General features: G+C 36.0%; 1 protein-coding gene across 5 annotated transcripts in view; it reads right to left on the bottom strand.

The window, feature by feature from the left end:
* Positions 1–26,416, bottom strand: part of ralgapb (Ral GTPase activating protein non-catalytic subunit beta) — a 111,589-nt gene that overhangs the window by 46,368 nt on the left and 38,805 nt on the right. For 2 of the 5 annotated variants that reach the window (XM_056460649.1, XM_056460650.1), the window contains exons 8-12: positions 23,003–23,053; positions 18,713–18,760; positions 18,482–18,529; positions 11,272–11,423; positions 6,032–6,239 (exon numbers count right to left, since the gene is read on the bottom strand). In XM_056460649.1, coding sequence (XP_056316624.1) covers positions 6,032–6,239; positions 11,272–11,423; positions 18,482–18,529; positions 18,713–18,760; positions 23,003–23,053 — 507 coding nt within the window. The remainder of the gene's footprint in view (positions 1–6,031; positions 6,240–11,271; positions 11,424–18,481; positions 18,530–18,712; positions 18,761–23,002; positions 23,054–26,416) is intronic. The other 3 variants (XM_056460653.1, XM_056460654.1, XM_056460652.1) reach the window with 2 other exon arrangements.

Genomic DNA, 26,416 nt, shown 5'->3' with positions numbered 1-26,416 from the left:
GCATAAGTTTATTACATTTATTTGACATGAGATAATTTAATTTCCAGTAGGAAGCGAGTGCTAATGTAATGGCTCTTCTTCTAGGCCGTCACGGATTTATCTATTTGTTGGGATCTTACAAAATCATATTTAACTACCATCATGTTGGATCGTGTTAGTGCATGAGCGCTTTGACACAGAACAGAACACGCTTTTCTCCATCTCCTGGTCAGTCTCCCCGTTATCAGAGCATGTCAGTTGAGTTTAAGTCAGACAAACGTTGATTAAAGGCCAATTTCTACAGTCCAGCATCCTAAATTAAGACATTAAGGCACAATATGGCTGAAACAAATTGCACCAACAACCACGACATGCAGAAAATATCCATACAAAACATATATAAAGAGAACAAATGGAAATTAACCAAACGCTAACATAAAAAAAACAAAAGCTGTCAAATAAACGCTGGGCAAAAACTGAACAGAACATTGGTTGGTGTGTTTCTTTGGAGAAGATCAGTTAGTAGAGGTCCTTCAGGAGATGATATGGGTGGGAACTTATTTTAATGATGGTGGGTAAGTTGAAGGATCAAGCGCAACAAACATTCTGGGATCTCAGCGGCTTGACCGGAGGCCTGTAAGGATTATTAAATAACCATCTAGTTATAGATTTTAACCCTTGTGCACATAAATTGCCTCCCCTTTTGTTATGTTGGTGGCTGCTTTTGCCCCATTGACTTCCATTATAAGCACATTTATTAATTACAAAGCCATGATACCAAATGGTCATGCATTCTTGGCTGGTGCTGGGTTTCCCTGTTAGGAAGAGGGACGATGTGTCATTTGTACTGTTGATCATCAGTTGGCACCATCAGGGGCGTATCGGACATTTTAAAATTGGGTGGGCCGGCTGTATGAGATCATACATTCATATAATTATCAATCACCTGTTTCTAAATGGTCTGTCTCTAAAAGTGTGGGGGACGGATCCCCCCCATCCCCCGCGGTTGCTACGCCCCTGGGCACCATTAGCCGCATTTCCACTATCGGGCAAGTGCGAGCCAGGGCTTTAATCGGGCCAGGCCAGGCCAATAGCCCGGGAGGTTGAAAAATGAGGCCGAAATCATGTCGCGTTTCCACTGTCGGGCTAGTTGCTCGCAGCGCGTCACGCAAACACGTCTCCCGAATCAAACGTCACACAACCCGTCACACAACCCGCCCACTTCAGCGGGAACAAAAAACTCAAATTATAACCACAAACACAACCTGGCATCACTACGAGAGCTGGAAGATGGAGAACACCGAAGCGATTGCTTTTTTACTGTTTGTGGTCTGTTGGTGTAAGGCCAGACAGCGATCCCTGGATAAGGACATTCGAGTTCGGCGGCATTTACTTTTTCTTCTTCTTAGTGAGTTGATCAAGCGCGATAGCAAAACAAATGTAAGGGAAGAAAGCATCTTGTCTCCTCTTTACCTGACAGGAAAACTCCGCCTTTGTACGTAACCCCGCCCCGAAGCCCCAGTTGGCCCTCCTTGGCCCAAGGTATTCGGCGGGCCGAAAAAGGCCGGACGCTGGCCCCAAGGAAGCCCCACTTTGGCCCGATTACGCCCCGGAAGTGATAGTGGAAACGCGACTGGCCTTGGCTCGCCCTGGCTTGCTCGCTTTAGGCGCGATAGTGGAAACGCGGCTAGTAACCCTTTAGAGAGGCCTGTGCAAAAAAGTTTCTGGCTTTTATATGGAGCTCTGTAGAGTAAAACAGCTTAGTTTTAAACTGCTGTGGTCAATATTATTATTTTTTGGGTTGGCTACAGAACAAACCCCTTTTATCCGATTAATTTAACAATCCTAATCAGCCTAATTAAGCCTTTAAACTGCACCGTAGGCTGAAATAACAAGCAAAATATTATGTGCCGTCCTCATGGCACAGTTATTAAAGTTATTATGATTAAAAATGTGTTGAAAATTTCATCTCTCTGTTAAACATCACTTGGAATCATTTAAAAAATAATCACAATGTGACTGGTCTAATAATTTGTCTTCAATTGTACAGTGCTCGACATATGTGTGTACACCCCTCACTAATCTCTCATTTAGATTCATATTTTCTATAGGAAGCTATACAATATTATTTGTGCATATACATTAGATTAGTCAGTACTGAAGCCAAATCTGGAGCTAATCTAACAAAATAACTTATGATAATGCTTTTAAATTAGATTCAGCCAAATTTATTTGTTAAAAATATTAAATAATAAAATTAAAACGAGGAAAATAATCAAGAGAAACAAAACTATTTTGTTGAAATGTTGTATTTTGTATTTTTTCTTGCAATATTTTACTTGAATTGTGTTGTATTAAGGACGATGGCGCAGTGGGTAGCACAATCGCCTCACATCAAGAAGGTCGCTGGTTCGAGCATCGGCTGGGTCAGTTGGCATTTCTGTGTGGAGTTTGCATGTTCTCCCCGAGTTGGCGTGGGTTTCCTCCGGGTGCTCCGGTTTCCTCCAAACACATGCGCTATAGGGGAAATGGGTGGGCTATACTGTCCGTAGTGTATGTGTGTGAATGAGAGTGTATGGGTGTTTCCCAGTGATGGGTTGCAGCTGGAAGGGCATCCGCTGAGTAAAACATATGCTAGATAAGTTGGTGGTTCATTAATGAATAAAGGGACTAAGCCGAAAAGAAAATGAATGATATAATGAGTTGTATTATCTTTCCATTTCTAAAGATGTTCGGTGACTAAAATATTTTAATAAATATATTTGTTAAATAAATCTGTTTTTTATCAAATGCACTAAAATATTTGACCTATATTCACTGAAAAATGGATAAAAACATTCATCTTAAAAATGGGGTGTACTCATTTGTGTTGGGCACTTTCTATTTCCATAACATTCAAATGATTATTTACATTAAAATATTTGTTTACAGAAGATGCAAAATAAAATAAATAAAAATAATAATCGTTCATTATTGTAATCGAGCTAAAATGTTCAATTAATCGAGATTTTAGGCCAAATCGCCCAGCCTTATGCACAATATATGGTTTCAGCATTGATATCGCAATGTGATCATTCGCAATAGTCACATCTTAAGTACACTCAATGTTGAGTCTGGATTATAATTTGTCCTGTGACTGTGTGAGGGTTTTAAAAGCATTCAGGCCTTTATTTAATTTGTATATTTTCTTTATTGAATTTATTTATACTTGTGTATTGTTCATGCACTCCCCTACAGAATCATCCCAATCAATGTAAAATTATAAATTATTTCCAAATAGTTATTCAACTCATCTACTGAAATTGTATTCATATCGCGACTATATAAAAATATCGCAATGTTCGATTTTTTTAAACATCGTGCAGCCCTACGATGAACTTATTGAAGTTACATAAGTTACATTAAAAGCTTTTACTGTAATGGCTTTTTGCAATATTATTTATTACAGTGTACTCGACCACCGTCCCGCCTCAGGATCCTGAATATTTGTCGCATTTGAGCCAATGAGATTTGGGCAGCAGTCAAAAGACTCCCCGGACCTTTAACTCAAGCAGTGTATGCGCAAGTCTCTTGCCCCAAGAAAACAAGTACTGCAACAATGAACGAGTGACAGTGTCAACAAATAAAGAAGAAAACAAACTGAAATGAACCAAATAACTGCAACTGGTAAAGCTTGTGTTCCTACTTACAAGATTTATAAGAAAGAAGAATTTGGAAAAATGTTGCTGCAAGATAACAGAGATAAAATGGAAACAAATCAAAGAACAGCAGTAGCAGAGTTCAGTAAACTATTCAGAAGTTGTTGTTGTTTTTCTGTTTGTGTGGGTTTTAAAGACACAGGAAAACCATTAAGAAAAAGTAGATCATCATGCAGTAATGAAAAATGAACAAAAACAATGCAAGGAAAGAAAAGATGCATGTAATTCCACAGAAGAATTTCGATAAATTCAAGAATCAGATAAACAAGAATGTTCACTGAGCATGTTTCTGAAATATCTGCAAACATATTATGGTATCGTTATGCTTTAGAAGAGTCAAAAACTTTTTCGTGAATATAAATTGTCAAAATGCAAAATACTTATTCTAAATTGCACCTTTATATTGTATTGTATTGTATAATATTGTATTATATTGCATTGCATTGGATTACATTGCATTGCATTACATTACATTACATTATATATATTGTATTATATTATATTATATATTCATTCATTTTCTTTTCGGCTTAGTCCCTTTATTAATCTGGGGTCGCCACAGTGGAATGAACCGCCAACTTATCCAGCATTTGTTTTACGCAGCGGATGCCCTTCCAGCCGCAACCCGTCACTGGGAAACACATACACACTTATTCACACACAAATGCACTACGGACAGAGGTGACAGCACTACCTACTGCGCCACTGCGTAGCCTATATTATATTATATTATATTATATTATATTATATTATATTATATTATATTATATTATATTATATATTTTTATATTATATTATTTTATATTATATCATATTATATTATTTTATATTATATTATATTAATTTGTAATATATTATATTATATTATATTATACTATATTATATTATATTATATTATTTTATACTATTATATAATTTGATATTACTTTATATTATATTATATTATTTTATATAATATTATATGATTTTATTTTATATTATATTTTATTATTTTATATTATATTATATTATATTTTATTATTTTATATTATATTATATTATTTTATTTTATATTATATTTTATTATTTTACATTATATTTTATTATTTTATATTATACTATATTATACTATATTATATTATACTATATTATACTATATTATATTATACTATATTATATTATATTATATTATATTATACTATATTATATTATACTATATTATACTATATTATATTATACTATATTATATTATATTATACTATATTATACTATATTATATTATACTATATTATATTATATTATATTATACTATATTATATTATACTATATTATATTATACTATATTGTATTATATTATACTATATTATATTATACTATATTATATTATATTATACTATATTATATTATACTATATTGTATTATATTATACTATATTATATTATACTATATTATATTATATTATACTATATTATATTATACTATATTGTATTATATTATACTATATTATATTATACTATATTATATTATATTATACTATATTATATTATACTATATTATATTATATTATACTATATTGTATTATATTATACTATATTATATTATACTATATTATATTATATTATACTATATTATATTATACTATATTATATTATATTATATTATATATATATTATATTATACTATATTATATTATATTATATTATATTATATCTATATTATATTATACTATATTATACTATATTATATTATACTATATTATATTATATTATATTATACTATATTATATTATACTATATTGTATTATATTATATTATATTATATTATATTATATTATATTATACTATATTGTATTATATTATATTATATTACATTATATTATATTACATTATATTAAATTATAATATGTACAGATATTTTTGTTTGTTATATCTTTGACCCCCACATACATAATTTACATGTATACATTTTGCTGACACTTTAAAATCAATGTTTTATAATTTCATAAAGTAAACTAGATAGATCCATACCCTTGGTGTTATTACCACCACAATCAACTGCTTGTGCTACAAAAACACATCCTGTTGTTATCAAATTGTAAAATAAAAAAAGCTTCAATATTTCTATCAGTGTACAATTTCCAGGATGTTTACTTCACATTCGGTAATTCTTTCCAATACATAAAATCTCTCAAAATCCTGTAACTGTCTATATTAGTGTACCCTGACCCTAAATGTGCTACAATCTTGCAGGTAGGAATATTTTTGTGAAAGTAAAGAAAACAAACAGACCATCAACAGGTAAAATAAGTAGAGTAATGAAAACCAAAGGAAAAGGGGTGATCACAGTATTGATTATAGTGTGTATTACACTCTTACCGGTCATGCTGCTGTCTCTGCTCAGGCCGGAGTGCAGTTTACAGTGGACCAGCGCAGCATCAAACAGCCACTGGCCGAACAGATTTAACACACTGTTGACTTTGGGCCGGGTCGGAGCCGGGAGCGGACGGGGCTCGGAGCTCGTCTGGTTTGGGCTGGAGAGAGGAGATGTGGACGAAGGCTGGTGTGACACTCTGGTCTGGCCAGTCTATGGAGAGAGATTTAAACCGTCATTTTCTTAACATGAAACGCAAGTCTCTGCTCTCTCTAGAGTTTGTAATGAAGTTTCAGCTCAACATAGCACACAGATAATGTTTTCTAAGGCCCCGTTTACACTAATACGTTTTCATTTTAAAACGCATACGTTTGGCTACGGTTACAGCATCCGTCCACACTACGCCGGAGTTTTCGAGTGCCGATAACGGAGCGTTTTGGAAATGCTGAAGAGCCCGTTTTCATTCTAAAACGCTGCTGCGCCGTCTCAGTGTGGATGGGGGAAAACGGAGACGTCTGAAAACGGAGGCGTGACTGCAAACATTCGCCTCTCTGATTGGGACTTTTCCTCAATATTAAGTAGCCTACACACAGTTCATTTTCACTTTAATTTTTCTAGATATAATAGATCAAATCTATCTATAATCTAGATATAATCTAAATAGAATCTAGATTTTATTATATAGTAATAGTTTATTTTACAGACAGTAAGATTATTTTTGTAAGACTTATAATATGCTGTTGTTCTGTTGGAATTTTAATTCCAAAATTTTATATTATATTATATTTTATTATATTATATTATATTATATTATTTATATTATATTATATTATGTTATATTTTATTATATTATATTTTATTATATTATATTATTTATATTATATTATATTATATTATATTTATTATTTTATATTTTATTATATTATTTATATTATATTATATTATATTATATTATATTATATTATATTATATTATATTATATTATATTATATTATATTATTATATTATATTATATTATATTTATTATTTTATATTTTATTATATTATAGTATATTATATTATTTATATTATATTATTTTATATTATATTATATTATATTATATTTTATTATATTATATTATTTTATATTTTATTATATTATATTATATTATATTATATTATATTATATATATTATATTATATTATATTATATTATATTATTTTATATTTTATTATATTATATTATATTATTTATATTATATTATATTATATTATTTATATTATATTATATTATATTATATTTATTATATTTTATTATATTATATTATATTATTTATATTATATTATTTTATATTATTTATATTATATTATATTATATTATATTATATTATTTATATTATATTATATTATATTATATTATATTATATTATATTATATTATTTATATTATATTATATTATATTATATTATATTATATTATATTATATTATATTATATTATTTATATTATATTATATTATATTATATTATATTATATTATATCTATATACAGATAACGGAGCGTTTTGGAAATGCTGAAGAGCCCGTTTTCATTCTAAAACGCTGCTGCGCCATCTCAGTGTGGATGGGGGAAAACGGAGACATCTGAAAACGGAGGCGTGACTGCCAACATTCGCCTCTCTGATTGGGACTTTTCCTCAATATTAAGTAGCCTTCACACAGTTCAGTCCGGCGTCCTCTCTTTGTAAGTTCAGACTTCGCAAGCTTAATATGGAAAACAGACTCCCGAGGACAAGTCGTGTAAATCTTCAAAGGGAACAGTGTACTGTATAACCTCATTCACATCATCCTGGATCTGTACGTTGTTTCTCTACTCAACAATAAAATGAAAACATGAAATAAGGAACTGCTATTTTCATTTTGATATTAACAACTTAACAGACAGCAGTTGAAGCGTTGTGCTGCATATATGATCGTCATCTTCTCTGTATGCATATTTATAACAAAATGGAGCCAATAACAGAACTGCCTCCTTTCATTTTCTTTGAAAATACGAAACATATCATCTCTTTTGCTGAATATCAGTTTTAAAGGGCACCTATGGTGAAAAGTCTACTTTTCAAGCTGTTTGCACAGACATATATGTAGGTATAGTGTATAGACCGTCATATTGGGGTGATAAAAACACACCCAGTCCTTTTTTTCAATTTAACAAAATAAAAACGGTGGAATAATTGGAGCGGTTTTCAGATCGCCCGCAACTTGATGTAGGAGTGTGGTCCCCCCGCCCACCAATATTGATTGACAGCTGCGCGCATTAACATGTCTCCGTAGTAACACCTATAATCATATCAACAAGAGAGGACGTGAGCAAAGCAACCGGGAATAAAAGGTCTGTTCAGTTCGCTAGGATCATCATTAAATGTGATCAAGAGTGAGTTTTACATGTTTAAAATGTTTTAAAACAGAGCATGTGTGTAATGAAGTACAGCGATTCACTTCAGATTCACTTCATCAGCACAACCGTGCAACAGAACAATTATAAAAGAAGTTTTGTGGACGTTAAATCAGGTTTATTTTGAACATTAACATAACAGATATTCATAAAGCAGTGGAGATTAACCTGTAGCCTGTCACATATGCGTGCAAAAAGAGTGCAAAGCTAAACGCGCGCTGTCTCTCTCTATGTGTGTGTGTTTGTGTGTCTGCGCTGTGTGTGTATCCTCGCTGTGTGTGCGCGTGAACTTCGTAATGACATTGTGTGTGACTCATGGTTGCAACTCCACAAAAAAATGCATCAAATACTGATTGTTAAAGTTCTTACTGTAGTATTTCTAACAAATGTTACATGAGATCTGCTTCCTGAGGTAGCCAAGGGTGGCGATTGAGGCATGCTGCTGACAGGCATATGGGAACAGTGGGCGGGGAGGACTCGCCTTAAAGGCCCAGTACAAAAAAAAAACAGCAACAAGGTTTTACCAGCTATAATATAGGCACTTCAGACAGCTATAATAAATAATCTGATGGATGTTTTGAGCTGAAACTTTACAGACACATTCTAGGGACACATAAGTCTTATCTTAAATCTGGAAAAAGGGGTAACATAGGTGCCCTTTAAGGCAAAGGACACTCTAGGCAAAGGACTGTCACGCCGCCCTCAACCAGTGTTGCCAGATGTAGCTGACTGATTCCAGCACAAAAACTGTCGAAAACGAAAGTGACCACCTTCACTATTCTGCCGCTCTGTGGGGGGGCAGTTTGCCGCTCTCACTATTATGCTGCCCTAGGCGGTCACCTAGGTCACCTCTATGGACGCTCCGGCCCTGATAATGGCCATTATAAAAGTATAATGAACAATAGGTTTCTAAAATATAGGAAATAAAGGCAAACAATCAGTCAGTATACAGAATGTACGTGGTTACATTAATTATTAGCTTTTCTTTGCGCTCAGCCAAAACACGTTACCTGAGAACAAGTAATAGATTCAAAAGACCAAAGTCAGGGAGTATGTCGGTAGATATAGACAACAAGATGAATTAAATATCACGTTTAACAAATATAGTGAGATTAGATCCAGCGGTAGATCCTTGATGAACATTCCGACGAGCACAGCTCTCATCTGGCTAGATATGCTGCAGTGCATGCCAGAGTGTGTGTGTCAGAGTGTGTGGTCACTTGATGTGCATTTTCAGTGGTTTGGTGTAGACGAAGAGTTGTTCAGAAACTCTGGGTGAAACGCGAGTGTGGACGCGGATCGTTTTCATTCTAAAATGTCGTTTTAAAACTAAAACGTACTAGTGTAAACAGGGCCTAACTCTATAAAACTGTATAACTCTCAGGCTTTGATTCTAATTGTGGTGTGTCGGTGACTGTCGCTTTAAATCCAAATAAGATTGTGCTCTTTTCAAATGAGGGCGGAGCTACAGATGCCCATGTGTCAGCATAGCAGAATATTCAAAAGCATTTTATTTTGCTGGTCATTACTTTTTAAAATTAAGATTCACTTCATATTATTTTTATATTTATACATACAAACCGGCAAATTACCAGCAATTTTCCGCAAAGGGATCAAGTGTGAACAGGCCCTTTTTGAAAATACCTGTAAATTTGTTCCAGCAATTTTCCGGAAAGAGAAGTTGTAACATTACCGGTTATCAGCCGGAATGCTGCGCTGCGTGAACGCAGAAGGAAACATGCCGGAAAGAGCGCGTTCACGATTAGAACGCGCTGACGTGAGACGTCTACTCCAGCCAATCAGAACATTCAGGCGCTGTTTATGAAAATAAAAGCCTTTGAATATTTTTACAGACACATTTAGTTGCTAGATGTTAGTCAGACAAAAGCAGCTGCATGAATGCTAAAGCTTTAAATAAAAGTGAAACCATCAACTAAAGCCCGACCCCTTCTGTGTTTACAAATACAAGCGCAGTTGGTCATTTCTGGTTGATGATGTCAGAATTTACCAGTATTTTGGGATGGATGTGTGAATGGTCTTTTCTGTACTGTCCTCGCCTGCGTGAACAGCGCTGTATTGAGTTTACCGGTAAAGTCGTTTCAGAAATTTTCCGGATATTTACTGGTATCACTGTGTGTAAGGGGCTATTAACTATATTATTATTAAATGTATTTTCCCTGTTTATTACTGTAGAGCTGCTTTGAAATAATCTGTGTTGTATAAAACCAAAGAGCCTAGAATGACCAACAGGCGACACTCAACAGAACGTTCCATTGCAACAGCAGCGCCAAGCAGCAGCCCACTAATTCCGCCATCTTGTAGTGAACGCGATCGGCAGTCCATTGGCTCTCAATGCTGCCACGATGGCAAGCAGCTGCTTTGTTTTTATTTATCTATTTAAAAAGCGCATTAAAGCTGAGATACAACCTAAAAGACGACAATACAACACTTACTATAACAATCATCAGCACTTTAATAGTTTATAATCTTAACATTACAAAAGTATTTTACGCTTTGTCGTACGAAAATGCATGATTTTAATAATTTTTCTAGAAATAATAGATCAAATCTATCTATAATCTAGATATAATCTAAATAGAATCTAGATTTTATTATATAGTAATAGTTTATTTTACAGACTGTAAGATTATTTTTGGAAGACTTATAATATGCTGTTGTTCTATTGGAATTTTAATTCCAAAATGGCCGCCGCGTGACACTAGCAGCATCTAGTGGCTGTTTCCCAAACAACAACAGAGTGTCGCCTCTTGGTGATTCTACGCTCTTTGATAAAACTCTTTATGATGTCATACCGTTGAGGATTTGCTGGTTGTTTTGGCGACAGCAGTGGGGCGGTGCCTGCGGTTGTGAGGCGGTGTGGTGTTGGTTGTCGTTGGGGGCGGCGGCATACTGAGCCTATTGACAGGAGTGGGCGGAGCACTGTCAGAGCGGGGGCGGGATATACCTGAGAGAGAAACAAAACAGGCAGAAAAAGCAAGAAAATCACATGAATTAAAGCTAAAGACGGCAGAGATCACATCTGGACACATATTCAGCCATAAAGCACCTACAAACATGCTAAATTCAACATAGTAAATCAGCATATCCAATGCAGCCCTAAAATATGAGAAAATGCAAGACTTGATTAAAGGGTCACCAAAAAAAAAAATAAAATCAAACTTCAGATGCTTCTTGGATTGGGTCATTTCAAAGTCACCAGCAAGGGTAAACTATTGCGCACAAAAAATAATAAAGGAAAAAGATGCAAATCTTGAGGCAAGCTGTAAAACAGACATTTTAGGCATTTTGTTATAGAAAACAACTTGGAAATAGTTTACTTGAAGGGGTGTTTATAAGACTGACATTAAACCTTTATAATCATGACATGACAACATTAATGCGAATGAGGTTGTATGCACGCTTATGTCAACTGTCAAGTGTTATTGGCTCAGTTATAATATTTTAAAATCAAAGATGACATTGACTTGATGAACTTGACATAATCAAATACATCACAACCAGCTTTTGCCTTTGTCATGACAACCAGGACTGTCATAAATCTGTCATAAACATGATTGTCATGAAGTATAAATGAGTGCGTGCGACAAACAACCGCAAAGTCCACCCCAAAACATGAGATAACCACGTGACATTAGTTGTATGTGTGAACTTTGCTTACAGAAACTGTAAGGAGATATTTTCGCACGAGTCAAAATGCGCGAGTCTGCATTTTAAACATTAAAATAGCTTCATGCGGAAAAACCGTTTATGTCCATTATGAAGAAGAAAACGCCGTTTGTCGTCATGTCCACTTCGGACTTTAAAAAGCAAATGACAAAAAAAAAAAAAAGAGCCGACATGAACAAATGGAAGAACAGAGTAGGGAAGGCATTGAGGGATGCTGGGAAAGCATACAGTTGAAGTCAGAATTATGAGCCCCCCTGAATTATTTATAATGGAGAGCAGATTTCTTCAGCACATTTCTGCACATAATAGTTTTAATAACTCATCACTAATAACTGATTTATTTTCTCTTTGTCATGATGACAGTAAATAATATTAGACTAGATATTCTTCAAGACACTTCTATACAGCTTAAAGTGACATTTAAAGGCTTAACTAGGTTAATTAGGTTAACTAGGCAGGTTAGGGTAATTAGGCAAGTTATTGTATAACAATGGTTTGTTCTGTAGACTATCGAAAAAATATAGCTTAAAGGGGCTAATAATATTGACCTTAAAATGGTGTTTAAAAAATTAAAAACTGCTTTTATTCTAGCCGAAATAAAACAAATAAGACTTTCTCCAGAAGAAAAAATATTATCAGACATACTGTGAAAATTTCCTTGCTCAGTTAAACATAATTTGGGAAATATTTAAAAAAGAAAAAAATCAAAGGGGGGCGAATAATTCTGACTTCAGCTGTATTTGAATCAAAAAGGTGAACAAAAACCAGGGAAAAATCCACTGAAAGAGGTGCGTGGAAGAACCTTATATGTGATGTGATCTCTCTCTCTCTCTCTCTCTCTCTCTCTCTATGAACAAGCTAAACAGCACAAAAACAGTTAACCTATCAAAATAAACCCCATAATAAAGCTGCATCAATGCATATTTCCCGCCAGTCCTGTGTAAACTAAGGCAAGCAGAGTTTATTTGTTTATATATTTTTTTGTATCGTGAGATGGCGGGGCGTGAGAACAGTTTGAAGTAGTATGTGCACTGCACCTGTTTATATTTCTAAATAAACGACAATATTTCGTTATGATGTATGTCTGCATTTTATGCATTTATTGTTGTATTTACTTATTTATTGCTTATTGTAAATAATTGATTGTTATTGCCTGTACTAAGAAGGTCTATGTATTGTACATTCAGGGGTGCTGCTGACCGGTACAGGGCCCTATGAAAGCACTTCTTGAGTGTCGCAGACAAGCCACGAAATGCCGAGGGCCCTTAGAATCATCCTAAATCCCCCATTTAAAAAGTCATAACTGAGCGAATGTCACTTTATAACAGTTGTCATAAGCATGCATGAAACCTCATTCACATTCATAGCTTTTGTCATGATTATAAAAGCTTCATGAGTCTTTTCAACACCCCTTCAAGTAAAGTGTTACCAACAAGTTTATGCAGAAAACTGGACACATCATCTTAGATCCATGATGCTTCATGGTAAGTAGTGATTGGGTCAGTAGCACGAGATTCACTTCAGACATTTTTACCCAAAAATGAAAAGTAGCCATCGTTTACTAACCACCATGTTGTTTTACACCTGTATGACTTTCTTTCTGCAGAAAATAAACTTTAAATATAGTAAATTCTAGCTATTTTCACAAGCGAACAAGGCAAGACGATCAGCAGATAACACATATTTCTTTCACAGTATGAAAAGGAGCTGTACATTCTGCTAAACATCTCCTTTATGTGATCTGCTAAACAAAGAAAGTCCCATGGGTAACATGATGGTGAGCAAATGATCTGTTGTTACTGGGTAAATGACACACAATCTTGACTTAGATCACAGAAGTTTCTCGCATTATGAGCCTTTGTGAATTCAGAAAGGGCTAAAAAAAAAGTTTGAATATTTCAACAATTCAAATGTCCAGCAAGGTCCCATTTGCAGACCAATTTGAACTCAGAATGAGCAATGCATGAGGTACAGTATTGATTAATCCCTGTTGACATTAGTTAATAATACAACTGTCCAATGTTGGTTCATGATAGCTTGGGTTCTTGAAATAATATTTACAGATGCAACTTTTGATTTTAATAACGCATAGACTTTCTTCGAAAATTGACATTAACTCGTTAAAACGTTAATAATTAAATATTAATAATAATGTTTTTCATCGTTACATTGTTGTGAACAATAAAAACTGTATTTAAGCATTAAAATGTGCAATATAGCTTTCATTTTGTGTACGTCAGAAAGCATCACGTTTATTATCAATATATTTTTTCCCATTTTTATTGTGAATTACAATAAAACGCACATAAAAATGTCCTGAATCATTTAATGACTATATTTAAGGATCATAATTTGGGTGCAAAAATCATATTTATTGTAATTTAATCTCTTGTTTTTGATAATACAGGCTTTTATTTCAGTGATGCATTTTAAGTTAATCAGGTTTCAATTAAAACTACACAAAGATTTAAACCTAATATTTTTAGTCAGGATGCAAGTTGTTAATTTGATTCATCTATAAAATTTAATGGAGCAAACCATATTTTACAGTGTAATTATAGTCATTTTGCAATTTTATTTCAGTACTTTAAAGTGTTGACTATACAAGAGTAATTTTAATAGCGATTAATTAGTATTCCGCACAAGTAAATTTGGCTTATAATGCGAGAAAAACCTGTTGACAGACTTTGAGAAGTTTCCAGAAATGCACAGACACTATCGAGACGACGACGTGAGATCATCAGAATTCATTTCCATACAGCAGCCCAGCTCAGCAGCTGATTGGCAAGGAAAAAAACAACACCCTGCATTCAAATCTGGCTATTTGCCTAAAACCTCTGTGGGCATACTGACTGGCGATGGAGATGAAAACCCCACGGACTGATTAAAACCCACAGCGCTTATTGATTATAGCCTGTAGTAGGAGGGAAGCTGATAATTCACAGCCATTTCATCACACACACACACACACACTACACAGAGGTGATTTTAAAGACCCCATATTAAAGAAATTTGAAGTTGCCGCATGACTATAGCCTCCTTCATATGTGGAAATTAAATATGTGTCAATGTGACTACAGTGTAAACAGGCAGATCGGATTGATTGAGGCTTTCTGTTTTGTACATCATTAAATTTGCGACAATACTTCTCCACGGTTTAATGACGTAGAAGGAAGAGCGTGTGTGGAGAAGCTGACACGGTGAACAACAACAGTGGAAACATGGAGGAGGAAAGCGGTCAGTCGCCACAATTTGCTCCGACAAGACCTGAGATCTCTCTCGAACCGACAAATTCCTCTGAATGGTGGAGGACACCATATATAAACCATAGGCTCAAGCTGCGATGACGGACCTTTCCCTCTTCCTCCGCCTCAAAATCATTTTAAAGTTGGGGGAACTTCGCATATTTCGCAGAGCTGAAAGCAAGACAATTTCTTCCATCGTGGCGCATAGTGTGGCGCAGATGCTAGAACCCGCCTTTGCGCATGTGTGACGTAAATTGCATGGCAGGTGTAAACGCATGTATCGGATATGGGTCACAATTAAAAGAACGTGCAAATGGACAGGCAAACAAAATCTGATATAGGCAACAGATCAGAATTGGGCATCACGGCCTGACAGTGTAAATTGGGCCTTTGTTGGCTTTTACCAAACATTAGCTAGGCAAAAATAACATATGACAGCAAATGGACTAGTTTAAACTAAATAATTATTCTTAGATGAAGGAGAATGTAAAAAAAAAAGCAGAAATGGAGGAATAATAACTTGCAGTTGATTGTGATAATGCCGGAGAACATTGTGAATTTAGAATAATATGAAATAGCAGATATTTTAAAGTGTACTAATATTGTGTTGGAATCCACTATAAGACTTTTAGATGCATTCAAAGTCAGAAAACATTGTAATGCTCTCAGGATATGTGTTTGTTTATTATATTCGAATCATTTTGCAGTTATTTTGATTCACTTCATTTGAATCAATTCGTTGCTGCAAGCCCCTCCCCCTTCCATAAGCCGACTCTGTTTGGATTGGTCAGCTGTGGCCAAATTAGTTTTGGTTGGTCCTTCTGTATCTATTGTGTTCGCATGTTGAGGATTAAGTAAATGAGCTACTTTGATCACATTGATCCGTAGCAGGCAAAAGATTTACATAAATTACTCGTTAAGATGATTTAAAGCTGACTCTATTAAAAGACAATATAGTTATTAATGAATATATAGTATATTTTTAATAAACAACTTTACACATTGTTTTGATTGAACAACTTTCTTTCATATGACCTGCTATTTAATATGCATAACTGTTAGAGGCGTGACCCTCATGGTTTGGTTACGATTATCATCCCATCGATTCGGTTCAATTCGATATCTCGGTGCATTGACGATGCTTTCCATACACAATTATATTTTACTCCACAGCACAACAATTCTTGTATTAAAATTTAATTTATAAACAGATTTATATTTATATATTATTTGTAATACAATTTTGTTCTTTAATACAGTCAGATATATAAGCTGTGCCTTTAAAAACTCAAGTACAAGCACAGAACAACCTGAGCATTTGTAAATGAACAAATGTAAATATCCCGCTCGCTTTCTGAGCACTGTCGAGCGAGTTCTTCCGCGCTCAACAGAAAGTGCTGTGATTGGCTCTTACGCTCTGGTGCTGTTCACCAATGAGTGATGATAAACGGCAGCGGCGATCACAGCTGATCTATGATAGACACGGTGGAAAAAACTCACTCCGCAGACAGTGTTTGAATCTACAAGTATCGCAGTAACAGCCGAGAGGAGAGGAAACGTTACCTCACGACAGCAGGTTAAATGGACACATTGAGAGAGAGAGAGAGAGAGAGAAATGGAGTTTACTTTCATTTCTCCATGACAGTGAAACAGGAGCTTCTGCTGTAACTTCAGTGTCAGAGAAAGACCGTCTAGCAAACACGCACGCAGTGAATTGTACAGTTTCTGCGTTTTTAAGAAGTTAGAGTGTTTTAATTCCTCACGTTCGCCTCTCTCGCTATTGTAAGCTACCGCAATATAGTGCTTATGAGATGAATGATGTCAGTACATAATAACTGGTTAAGATCTATTACTGAACCGACATGGTTTCTGCTACATTCAATCGTCCGTGGCGGGGCGCCACACCAAATTCATAACGCCACGGCTACATTACAGCTTCTCATTCAAAATATTTGGTTGGTTTTTTTTTTTAAATAGAGAGTTATAATTGCACCAAAAACGTATTAAAAGGTAAGAGAATTATAACAGCGCAAACTTCTGTAATAGTAGTGCTGTGCGTTCTTTGTTTAACCCTTTAAGGTGACGTGCTGACAGACTGACTGACTGACAGGTGCGTGATGCGAGAGGCCAGCAAACACGGCGTAGCTTTCAGTTATGATGAACACAGTTTCCATAATTATACTTTATTTATAGAGAAAGATCTGTGGTTCTGCATACAATGACTTTATCTTGCAGGAGTTTATAGCCGTTTCACTTTACTTCAGGACGCATTAATACCGCTCTGTAGTTCTGTTAGAGACATTCATAAATATTCCTAGCAAATCTAATAAATGTTGGAGACATACTCGCTACATAAACGCACTGAATCGCACTTGAGCAGCGTTTATTTGAGGGAGCGCAAGAAGCTCTGCACTTGAGCAGCGTGTATTTGAGGGCGCGCTAGAGTTTTGTGCACGAGCAGAGGAAATCGGCGCTCGAGCACAGAGATTGACATGCTCGTAGGTTATTACATGAATGCGATCTCGACTTAATACTGCGCTCATGACATTTGTCAATGAAATTACGCCACATGTAGTTGGTAGATCTGTGTAAAATGCCCAACAGAGTCTACCGCCAAAGCTGGAAAAAGTCCTAGAGGAAACACTGACCGATACCAAATTGTTTGCGTCTGCATCGTGGTGCACCGAAGAAACAATTAATTTTGACACCTCTAATAACTGTGTTTTCCATAATTTACATTTATATTATGTCCGGCAAATTTCTTGTTTTATGTTTTTGAAAGAATTATGTATGAAAAATATTTAACATCTACAACTTTAGATGATTTTATGAGGTCTTTAAATCAGACGTAATAGTTGTAATACCATTTTAATGTCAGTTTAAACAGCTGGAAGACTGATTCACAACCAGTGAGTATGCGCACATTCATTCTGGGCAAAGAGTTTCCATTGCATGGGAGAAAAACAAGGCAATTAACAAGACGGCGAATGGATTCCCACAACGCAGAGATTTTTGATCTATAAATGCACCAAACACCTCAAAAAAAAAAAAAAAGTCCCTCTTGATTAGTCAGAGGCGTGTTACGAAATACCATAAGACGGCAGCCTTTCTCTGAGATTATTCCGAGATACCGCAACACCTAGGGAGAAAAAAATGGGATTATGCACAAAAACTAGCAATATAGTTTAACATTTCTGAGCCTGATGAGGATGTGTGAGCTACAGCCCTGCACCCAAACACCTTGATGAACAGAATCAGTGTGTTGGCTTTTTAACACCACTGTTAGTCACTATCTGATTGGGTTTGGACAGCTTTAGTGTACCTATAGAGGGAAGTCTGTCTCGAATATTGCTCCTAGACACTGTGACTCCTGAGGAAACATAAAACAAGACCTCTGAGGAAAATGTTAGAAAATCTGATTAAATGTAATGATGATAAATGGATTTATCACAACAAACTATATTGAAATGGGAAGACCCCAAAACCAGTTACACCCTTTAGGAGAAATTTATAATAAATATTCACTTATTGCTGAAGATGGAAGTCTTCATTTTAATTCTTAAAGGAAAATAGCCACATTTTTCAGCACCCCTAGAGTTAAATAGTTAAGTTTTACCATTTTATGATTCGTTCAGTCAATCTCTGGGCCTGGTGGGAGCACTTTAGCTTAGCTTATGTGGGAATACAAACTTATATTATCTAGATATAACTAAAGAGTTGTTTATAGGGTGTGACAGACCTTAAAATGTCTTGGTTTCCTGAGCCCAGACTGTCTCCAAAGTAATGCAAATCGTCAGTTTTGCAGCACAGCTGTAACTATTGTCTTCTCAAGCTGGTCAACTGGTCGCACAGTTTCTGTCTCCAGAACTAAAATGTATCGTGAGAGGGTACTTACATGCTGATGAGATCGGACCTGGAAAGGCAATTTACCCTGCCGACAACAACACTTCATTTGCATGCTTTGTTTTAGACTGTCCCCATCTACATGAATCAATGTCTGTAAAACTGTATTTAAACGGAGTGTCTGCTGTGCCAGTGGAGAGTTTATTTCGATGACGCCACAGCGACGCCGAGTTCTTCTTATTAAAGGATTCTGCTTTGAAGATACCCGGAAGTTCTCCCTAGTTTTTGGGCTCGTCTTAGAATTTCACAACAGTTTTGATGTCGTAAGCCAGACAGAGAAATTCACAACACTTAGCATAGATCATTGAATTGGATTAGACTGTTAGCATCTCATTCACAGATGACCAAAGTTTTGATACTTGCAATGACCAAAGTTTTGAGTTTTGATAATTTTCTCTATAATTTTTTTAAAAACTCTTCTGTAGTTACATCATGTACTAAGACACACAGAAAAAAGCTTTAAACATGGTTTCTAGGCCAATACAGCTAGCAACTACACTCTAACTCAGCTGTAATATTAAATTAACTTTGCTGCAGTACCATGATGTGGCAGCAAGGTTCATTAATAATTACACAGAATGACAGTATAGTTAATCGAAATAGTATGGAAAATTACGGAATCTCTTTGGTCATTTTTGAGTGAGATGCTAATGGTCTAATCCGATTCAGCGATCTATGCTAAGCTAAGCTAAAAGTGCTCCCACCAGACTCGAAGATCGATTGAAAGCATTCAAAAAAAGGTAAAACTCACCTGTTAAACTCTTGGGGAGGTGAAAAATTTGCCTATTTTCAAAAGAAGAAGGGGGTGTTCCATTACATCGAGTTTGCATTAGGGATGCTCATTTCGGTTTATTTTACCAACCGACAACCGCAGCTCGTTAACCGAATATTAACCGTCAACAGAGAAATATTAAAATATTGTTTAATAAAAATTTAGATAGATTAAATATTTTAAAATACTGATTTATTTAAACATGCGAACAGCAAACAGAACATCTTCACGCACATGCAGTGTTTCCGACAGCATAAAAAAAAGAATAAACTAAATAAAAATAATAAAATAACAGGCCTACTCTAGATATTTTTCAACTAAATGACAAAATGTAGATTACAAAACGAAAACACTGACTGAATCCTTTTTAAGAACCGGCATAGGCTGTTTATTCAAATTTTTTCTTCCATCCAATTAAAATATCAGGCTATTAAATCGATCGCTCCACTAATAATATGCATTTAATTAATGCTTCGTTTTATACATTTTAATAGGTCATTAGTTTAAAGATTATGTCATAATGACTTATTTCCCCCGTCTCATTTGCAGTTTATGTGTGCGCTGCCAGTGTGTTTGAAACTTAGGGTTTATATGTTGACTACTTTAGCATATAACAATTTTGTTGTTATGATATTGCATAAATTTGCATACATGTTTTATAAGCTATGAAATGAAAGCTTCAGTTTGGTGCGGAGTTATCATTATAAGCGTTTTGGGTTTTAGAAAAGCACGTTATAAATAAAATAGATTATTATTATGAAAAATTCAAGAAAATCATTGGATTTGTTTGATTCGTAGATTATGTAAGCTATTTTAAAAATTGATATTATATAAGAACTATAAATGTATAAAAAGGTTGGTTTGTTGGTTGTACACTGAATCATCAATAGCTTGTATGTTGAGTTTATGACGCGGCTCCAGGCAGCTCAGAGGCCATCAGCATCAGCGCTGGTTTGTCAACTCATCAGTGTCAAACTGTGACCAGCAATATCCATCATTCATTTCGCTTTTTTAACAAAATACGTCTGTAGGCACGTGTGTTTGGACGTGTTACCATCCTGCAAGTTAACAAATTTTTGTTGTACCTCAGGGGCCGATCACGCTTTTCCATTTCAAAAACACGAGGCACTCCGCACTTTATGTTGACAAGAAAAAAAGAAGCGCCATGCTCTTTTTTAATGTCACTATAGGAAATGACAGAATCAACTGGTCTATTGTGCACGATTGTTACTGTCCATGTTGTTATAATTGTAATATATAACAACATTGTGATATTCATGATTTGTAAAGTAATACAGCTCTAGATAACATTAAACAGCGACCACAAGTCTCTCCTCCATCATTAAAAATGATCCGTCGTCCTGAAAACACAAACCCTGCTGTCACCTCAACAGAAACCCTGCTCTGCTTTCATTTGATTGAAGAATGAAAAAGACGCGACTGACATGACATGCTTTTCCACTCAGGGTTGAGTTTTGTTTCAGCCAAAGCGCGCAACAGCATAACGTGAGGCACGCAGGGTGCATAAGCAGCGCGCAAAACACTCGCGGCCTTTGGTAAACCATTCAAAAAATGTTCGCAGTGATCAGCCCCTTATGCAGCCAAACTTTAATATTCATTCACTCATTCATTTTCTGCCGCTTTTCCGAGGCCGGGTCTTAGGAGAGAACCCCAGACTTCCCTCTCCCCAGACACTTCCTCCAGCTCCTCCGGATGGGGACCCCGAGGAGTTCCCAGGCCAGCCGAGAGACATAGTCCCTCTAGCGTGTCCTGGGTCTTCCTTCCGATGGGACATGCCTGGAACACCCTAGGTAGGCGTCCAGGAGGCATCTGAAACAGATGCTCGAGCCACCTCAGCTGACTTCTCTCAATGTGGAGGAGCAGCGGCTCTACTCCGAGCTCCTCTCAGGCGTCAGAGCTCCTCACCCTATCCATAAGAGTGCGCCCTGCCACCCTTTGAAGGAAACTCATTTCGGCCACTTGTATCTGAGATCTTGTCCTTTCGGTCATCACTCAAAGCTCATGACCATAGGTGAGAGTAGGAGCATAGATTGACCGGTTTATCGAGAGCTTTGCCTTTCGGCTCAGCTCCTTCTTTACCACAACGGACCGGTACATCGACCGCATTACTGCTGCCGCTGCACCAATCCGCCTGTCAATATAACGTTCAGGCACAGAAACTGTCTCTTCGGAAAATATATAACATAATATTTTTAATTGTTTAACTGATACCATTAATCGGTTACAAACGCACCATTTCGGTTAACGGTTAATCGGTTATTTTGAGCATCCCTAGTTTGCATGAATAAAATAAAATTAATCCCATTTCTGATTTTGAAGACTAATTTGAAAGTATATTAATTAAGTTAAACTGTTCTTTAATTTCAACATAAAGACAAAATTTACATTATGGACTGACTTGACATAGAAAGAAAGCTCTTTTCACTGAAATTGTGCTGGTGCTCATCAGTAACCTGTCTTGAGGCTCCAAAAGCATTAACTGTGCCAAGACGCCTAAAATCCCATTATGTTTTTAGTTGTTGTTTATTACATCTTGTTTAAATGCACAATATGTAAAAGGTTTTCATTAATTCTAAAACAACTTGACAAGTCTCATACATTTTGCTGACTTATGTACTCGCATTATCCCAAATGTATAGAAGAACGTTCAAATCCAGAGAAATAAGCTCACTATTGAAACATGTGCTGTGTTCATGCTAATGAAGTAGTATGTGGCACATAAACAAAGCATAAACAACCAGACAAACAAAAAAAGTATTGCACCAAACTTGGTGACGGGTAGCATAAAATAAATGAAAATGACATATAAAGGTGCTAATCAAATGAATTTATCACAACAAGCAACTTCATGCACCAGCACCAAATGAGTGAAAAAGAGTTAACACTGACAAAAGTACAGCACAGATGCATGAGTACCAGAAGAGGGCAGAGTTTCACGACACTCAAGTTTCTGAGTAACAGCAACACCTACTAATGGAAAGACAGTCAAAGCTGGTGTTCATACAACAATACAGCCAAGAATCAAACAAAATACATCACAAGAACAAACTGTGAGAGATAACGAAAGACTAATAAAGGGACAGTTCACCCAAAAATGAAAATATTCTTATGCTTTACTCACACACAAGTGCAGTGGAATTAAGTAACTTACTAGCATTTGCAAATGAAAGTGGATTGAACATAAAACACACATAAAACTCAATTATTGTGTGGTTTTAGCTCATTTTAAACAAACATCATTTTTTGAGCATGTTTTCTTTCTTCTGTTGAACACAAAACAAGATATTTTGAAGAATGTTGGGAAAAAAAGAAGCAATTGACATATATATAGGAACAAAAATACTATTTTAGGAATCTTCAATATTTATACTCCTTTGTGTTCAATAGAAGACACTCAAACAGGTTTGGAAAAAGTGGAGGATGAGCACTGTTACTCATTTAAAACAGATTTTTCCTTTTGGGGTGAACATTAGCCGCATTTCCACTATCGGGCCAGTGCGAGCCAGGGCTTTAATCGGGTCAGGCCGGGCCAATAGCCCGGGAGGTTGAGAAATGAGGCCGAAATCATGTCGCGTTTCCACTGTCGGGCTAGTTGCTCGCAGCGCGTCACGCAAACACCGCCCCCAGAACGTCCCCCGAATCAAACGTCACACAACCCGTCACACAACCCGCCCACTTCAGCGGGAACAAAACACTCAAATTATAACCACAAACACAACCTGGCATCACTACGAGAGCTGGAAGATGGAGAACACCGAAGCGATTGCTTTTTTACTGTTTGTGGTCTGTTGGTGTAAGGCCAGACAGCGATCCCTGGATAAGGACATTCGAGTTCGGCAGCATTTACTTCGAACACAGATTTTTCTTAGTGAGTTGATCAAGCGCGATAGCAAAACAAATGTAAGGGAAGAAAGCATCTTGTCTCCTCTTTACCTGACAGGAAAACTCCGCCTTTGTACGTAACCCCGCCCCGAAGCCCCAGTTAGCCCTCCTTGGCCCAAGGTATTCGGCGGGCCGAAAAAGGCCGGATGCTGGCCCCAAGGAAGCCCCGCTTTGGCCCGATTACGCCCCGGAAGTGATGGTGGAAACGCGACTGGCCTTGGCTCGCCCTGGCTCGCTCGCTTTAGGCGCGATAGTGGAAACGCGGCTATTGCCATAATTCAGGGTTTTTCCTGCATAGAGAATAATGAGGCGGACACCTCCATCAAATTGTGTACCACCTCCACCTTTTCACAAAAATCAGGCAGCCGATCATAGATACTGACAGAGCCCAAGTGATACTCAAGAACTGTTATCCTTTCTAATAAGATAATGTTTTCAGGGTTCCCGCTCTAAGCTAAATGTCAAATTCAAAGTGGAGTTCTGTGCTAATTTTGGCCACACTATAGACCAGGCATGGGCAAACTCGATCCTCGAGGGCCGGTGTCCCTGCAGAGTTTTGCTCCAACACTAATCAAACACACCTGAACACCCTAATTAGTGTCTTCAAGATCACTAGAAAGCTACAAGCAGGTGTGTTTGATTAAGGTTGGTGCAAAACTATGCAGGGACACCGGCCCTCCAGGATCGAGTTTGCCCATGCCTGCTATAGATCATTTTGAGGGATGTAAACGAAAACAATGGTCCCAACGTATTTCCTGTTTTACAATTTTTAGTTCTATAGTCGCCGAGAATCCAAAAAGAGACGCATATTGATAAGTAATGTTAGGATAGCTGTTTTAACATGAAGTTATGATTGAATTGCCTCTTGTTACAGTTATGAACTTGAAGAACAAGAACATGAAGTCTGAGAACAAGCAGGAAATGTTCATGGGCCAATGACATGACCACATTGAAACGGCCTATAAATATATCTGCAAACTAACAGCTTTCTGTATTTTGTGATTCATGTTTTGTAATTTATGCTTTTGAATTGCATTATGGGATATTGACCTTGAAGAACAAAGATGCAATTTTGTGTTTATTTTCACAGTAAAGCAACACAAAAATGCTGTAAAAATTGCTACAAAATTAGCATTTTTAAAGCAATAAAACAGCAGTGAATAATAGGCAATCCATTTTAATAAATGGGAGGTAAGTGAAATTTTAAATGACAAAAAACAAACAAAATACTCCCTGATATTCAATAACTTGAATATCAATAATATTTGTAGAATTTTAATGTCTAGAATAAACATTTTTAAATTCCATGATATTTCATAAAACCGTGGGAAGTTCAATAGTGAAGTACGCACTATGCTCTTGTGGTATTTAGATTAATCTTGTTAACAGTATAACTCAAAAGGTTATGATCCGCACTCCTTTATTTCACTTTCTTCAAAGATATAAAAACAACGTGACCCAATGACCTCACTGTGAAACAATTTACTTACTCCACCCTCTTTTTCCATAGTCAATCACATTACTCATTAACTAAATACTCAATATTAACAAAACAATTGAGAATTGAAATGAGACTGGATTGTTTTTAACTATTGAGTATTTAATTAATGACAATGTGATTGACTATGAAAAGGAGTGAGAAAACTGTTTTCACATGCTGTGGAAGGCATCGAGCCCAACATTTGTGCTTTACATCTCTGAAGAATGTGAAATAAAGTAATTATTTACAGAGTGTCGGACATGACCTTTTGTATAAAACCATAGTAGCCCTGTGTTTTACTTGATAAGATTACAAGAACTATGAAAAATGTGTTTGTTTCAGGTAGCTAAAATCTCCTGATTGTGATACCTCCTCCGCCTCATTTAAGGGCGTACTCACACTATGTACAGTTGTTTTGAACCGGGCCGAAGCTCGCTTGTCCCCCCTCCCGACTCCCCAGACGGCCCGCACTTACATTACATTCGGGCCTGGGCATGCTTACGTCATCAATGATGCGCTGTTCAGTAATCGCTCTTGCTCAGCACAGTGGACATTTCTTTAGTCATATTGTTTTAGTGGTTTGATATGCAGCGACACGCAGTCAAATATTTCGCGGAACAGATCAGCCACTTTTAACGCTCGTAAACAATCATAAAAGTCCTTGTGCTGCAGGAATTAGGCTTGCAGCTGTCGTGCAGTGAGGGGTTTGTGTCTTTAATAATCTACGACAGTTTGTGTTCATTGAACTGCAAGAATGATTAATAAACACATATGAAACAGCGCCTTAAAGTCACGTCTCATCTTCAGTTTCGGGCTCAGGCGGTCTTTGCACATACACTACAAGCATACCGCGCCAAAGCCCAAGTGAACTGCGCTCTGGCACACGTCTTCTAACTGGTCCAGGGCCGGCAAAGCAAACCCAGCCTGAGCCCGATTCAGAACACTCACACTTCTCAAACGATCCGGGA

This window comes from Danio aesculapii, chromosome 6, assembly GCF_903798145.1.
Source record: "Danio aesculapii chromosome 6, fDanAes4.1, whole genome shotgun sequence".
In the NCBI taxonomy this organism is placed as follows: Eukaryota; Metazoa; Chordata; class Actinopteri; order Cypriniformes; family Danionidae; genus Danio; species Danio aesculapii.
The sequence above is the reverse complement of the archived record's forward strand: the minus strand, read 5'-3'. Positions and strand labels throughout refer to the sequence as shown.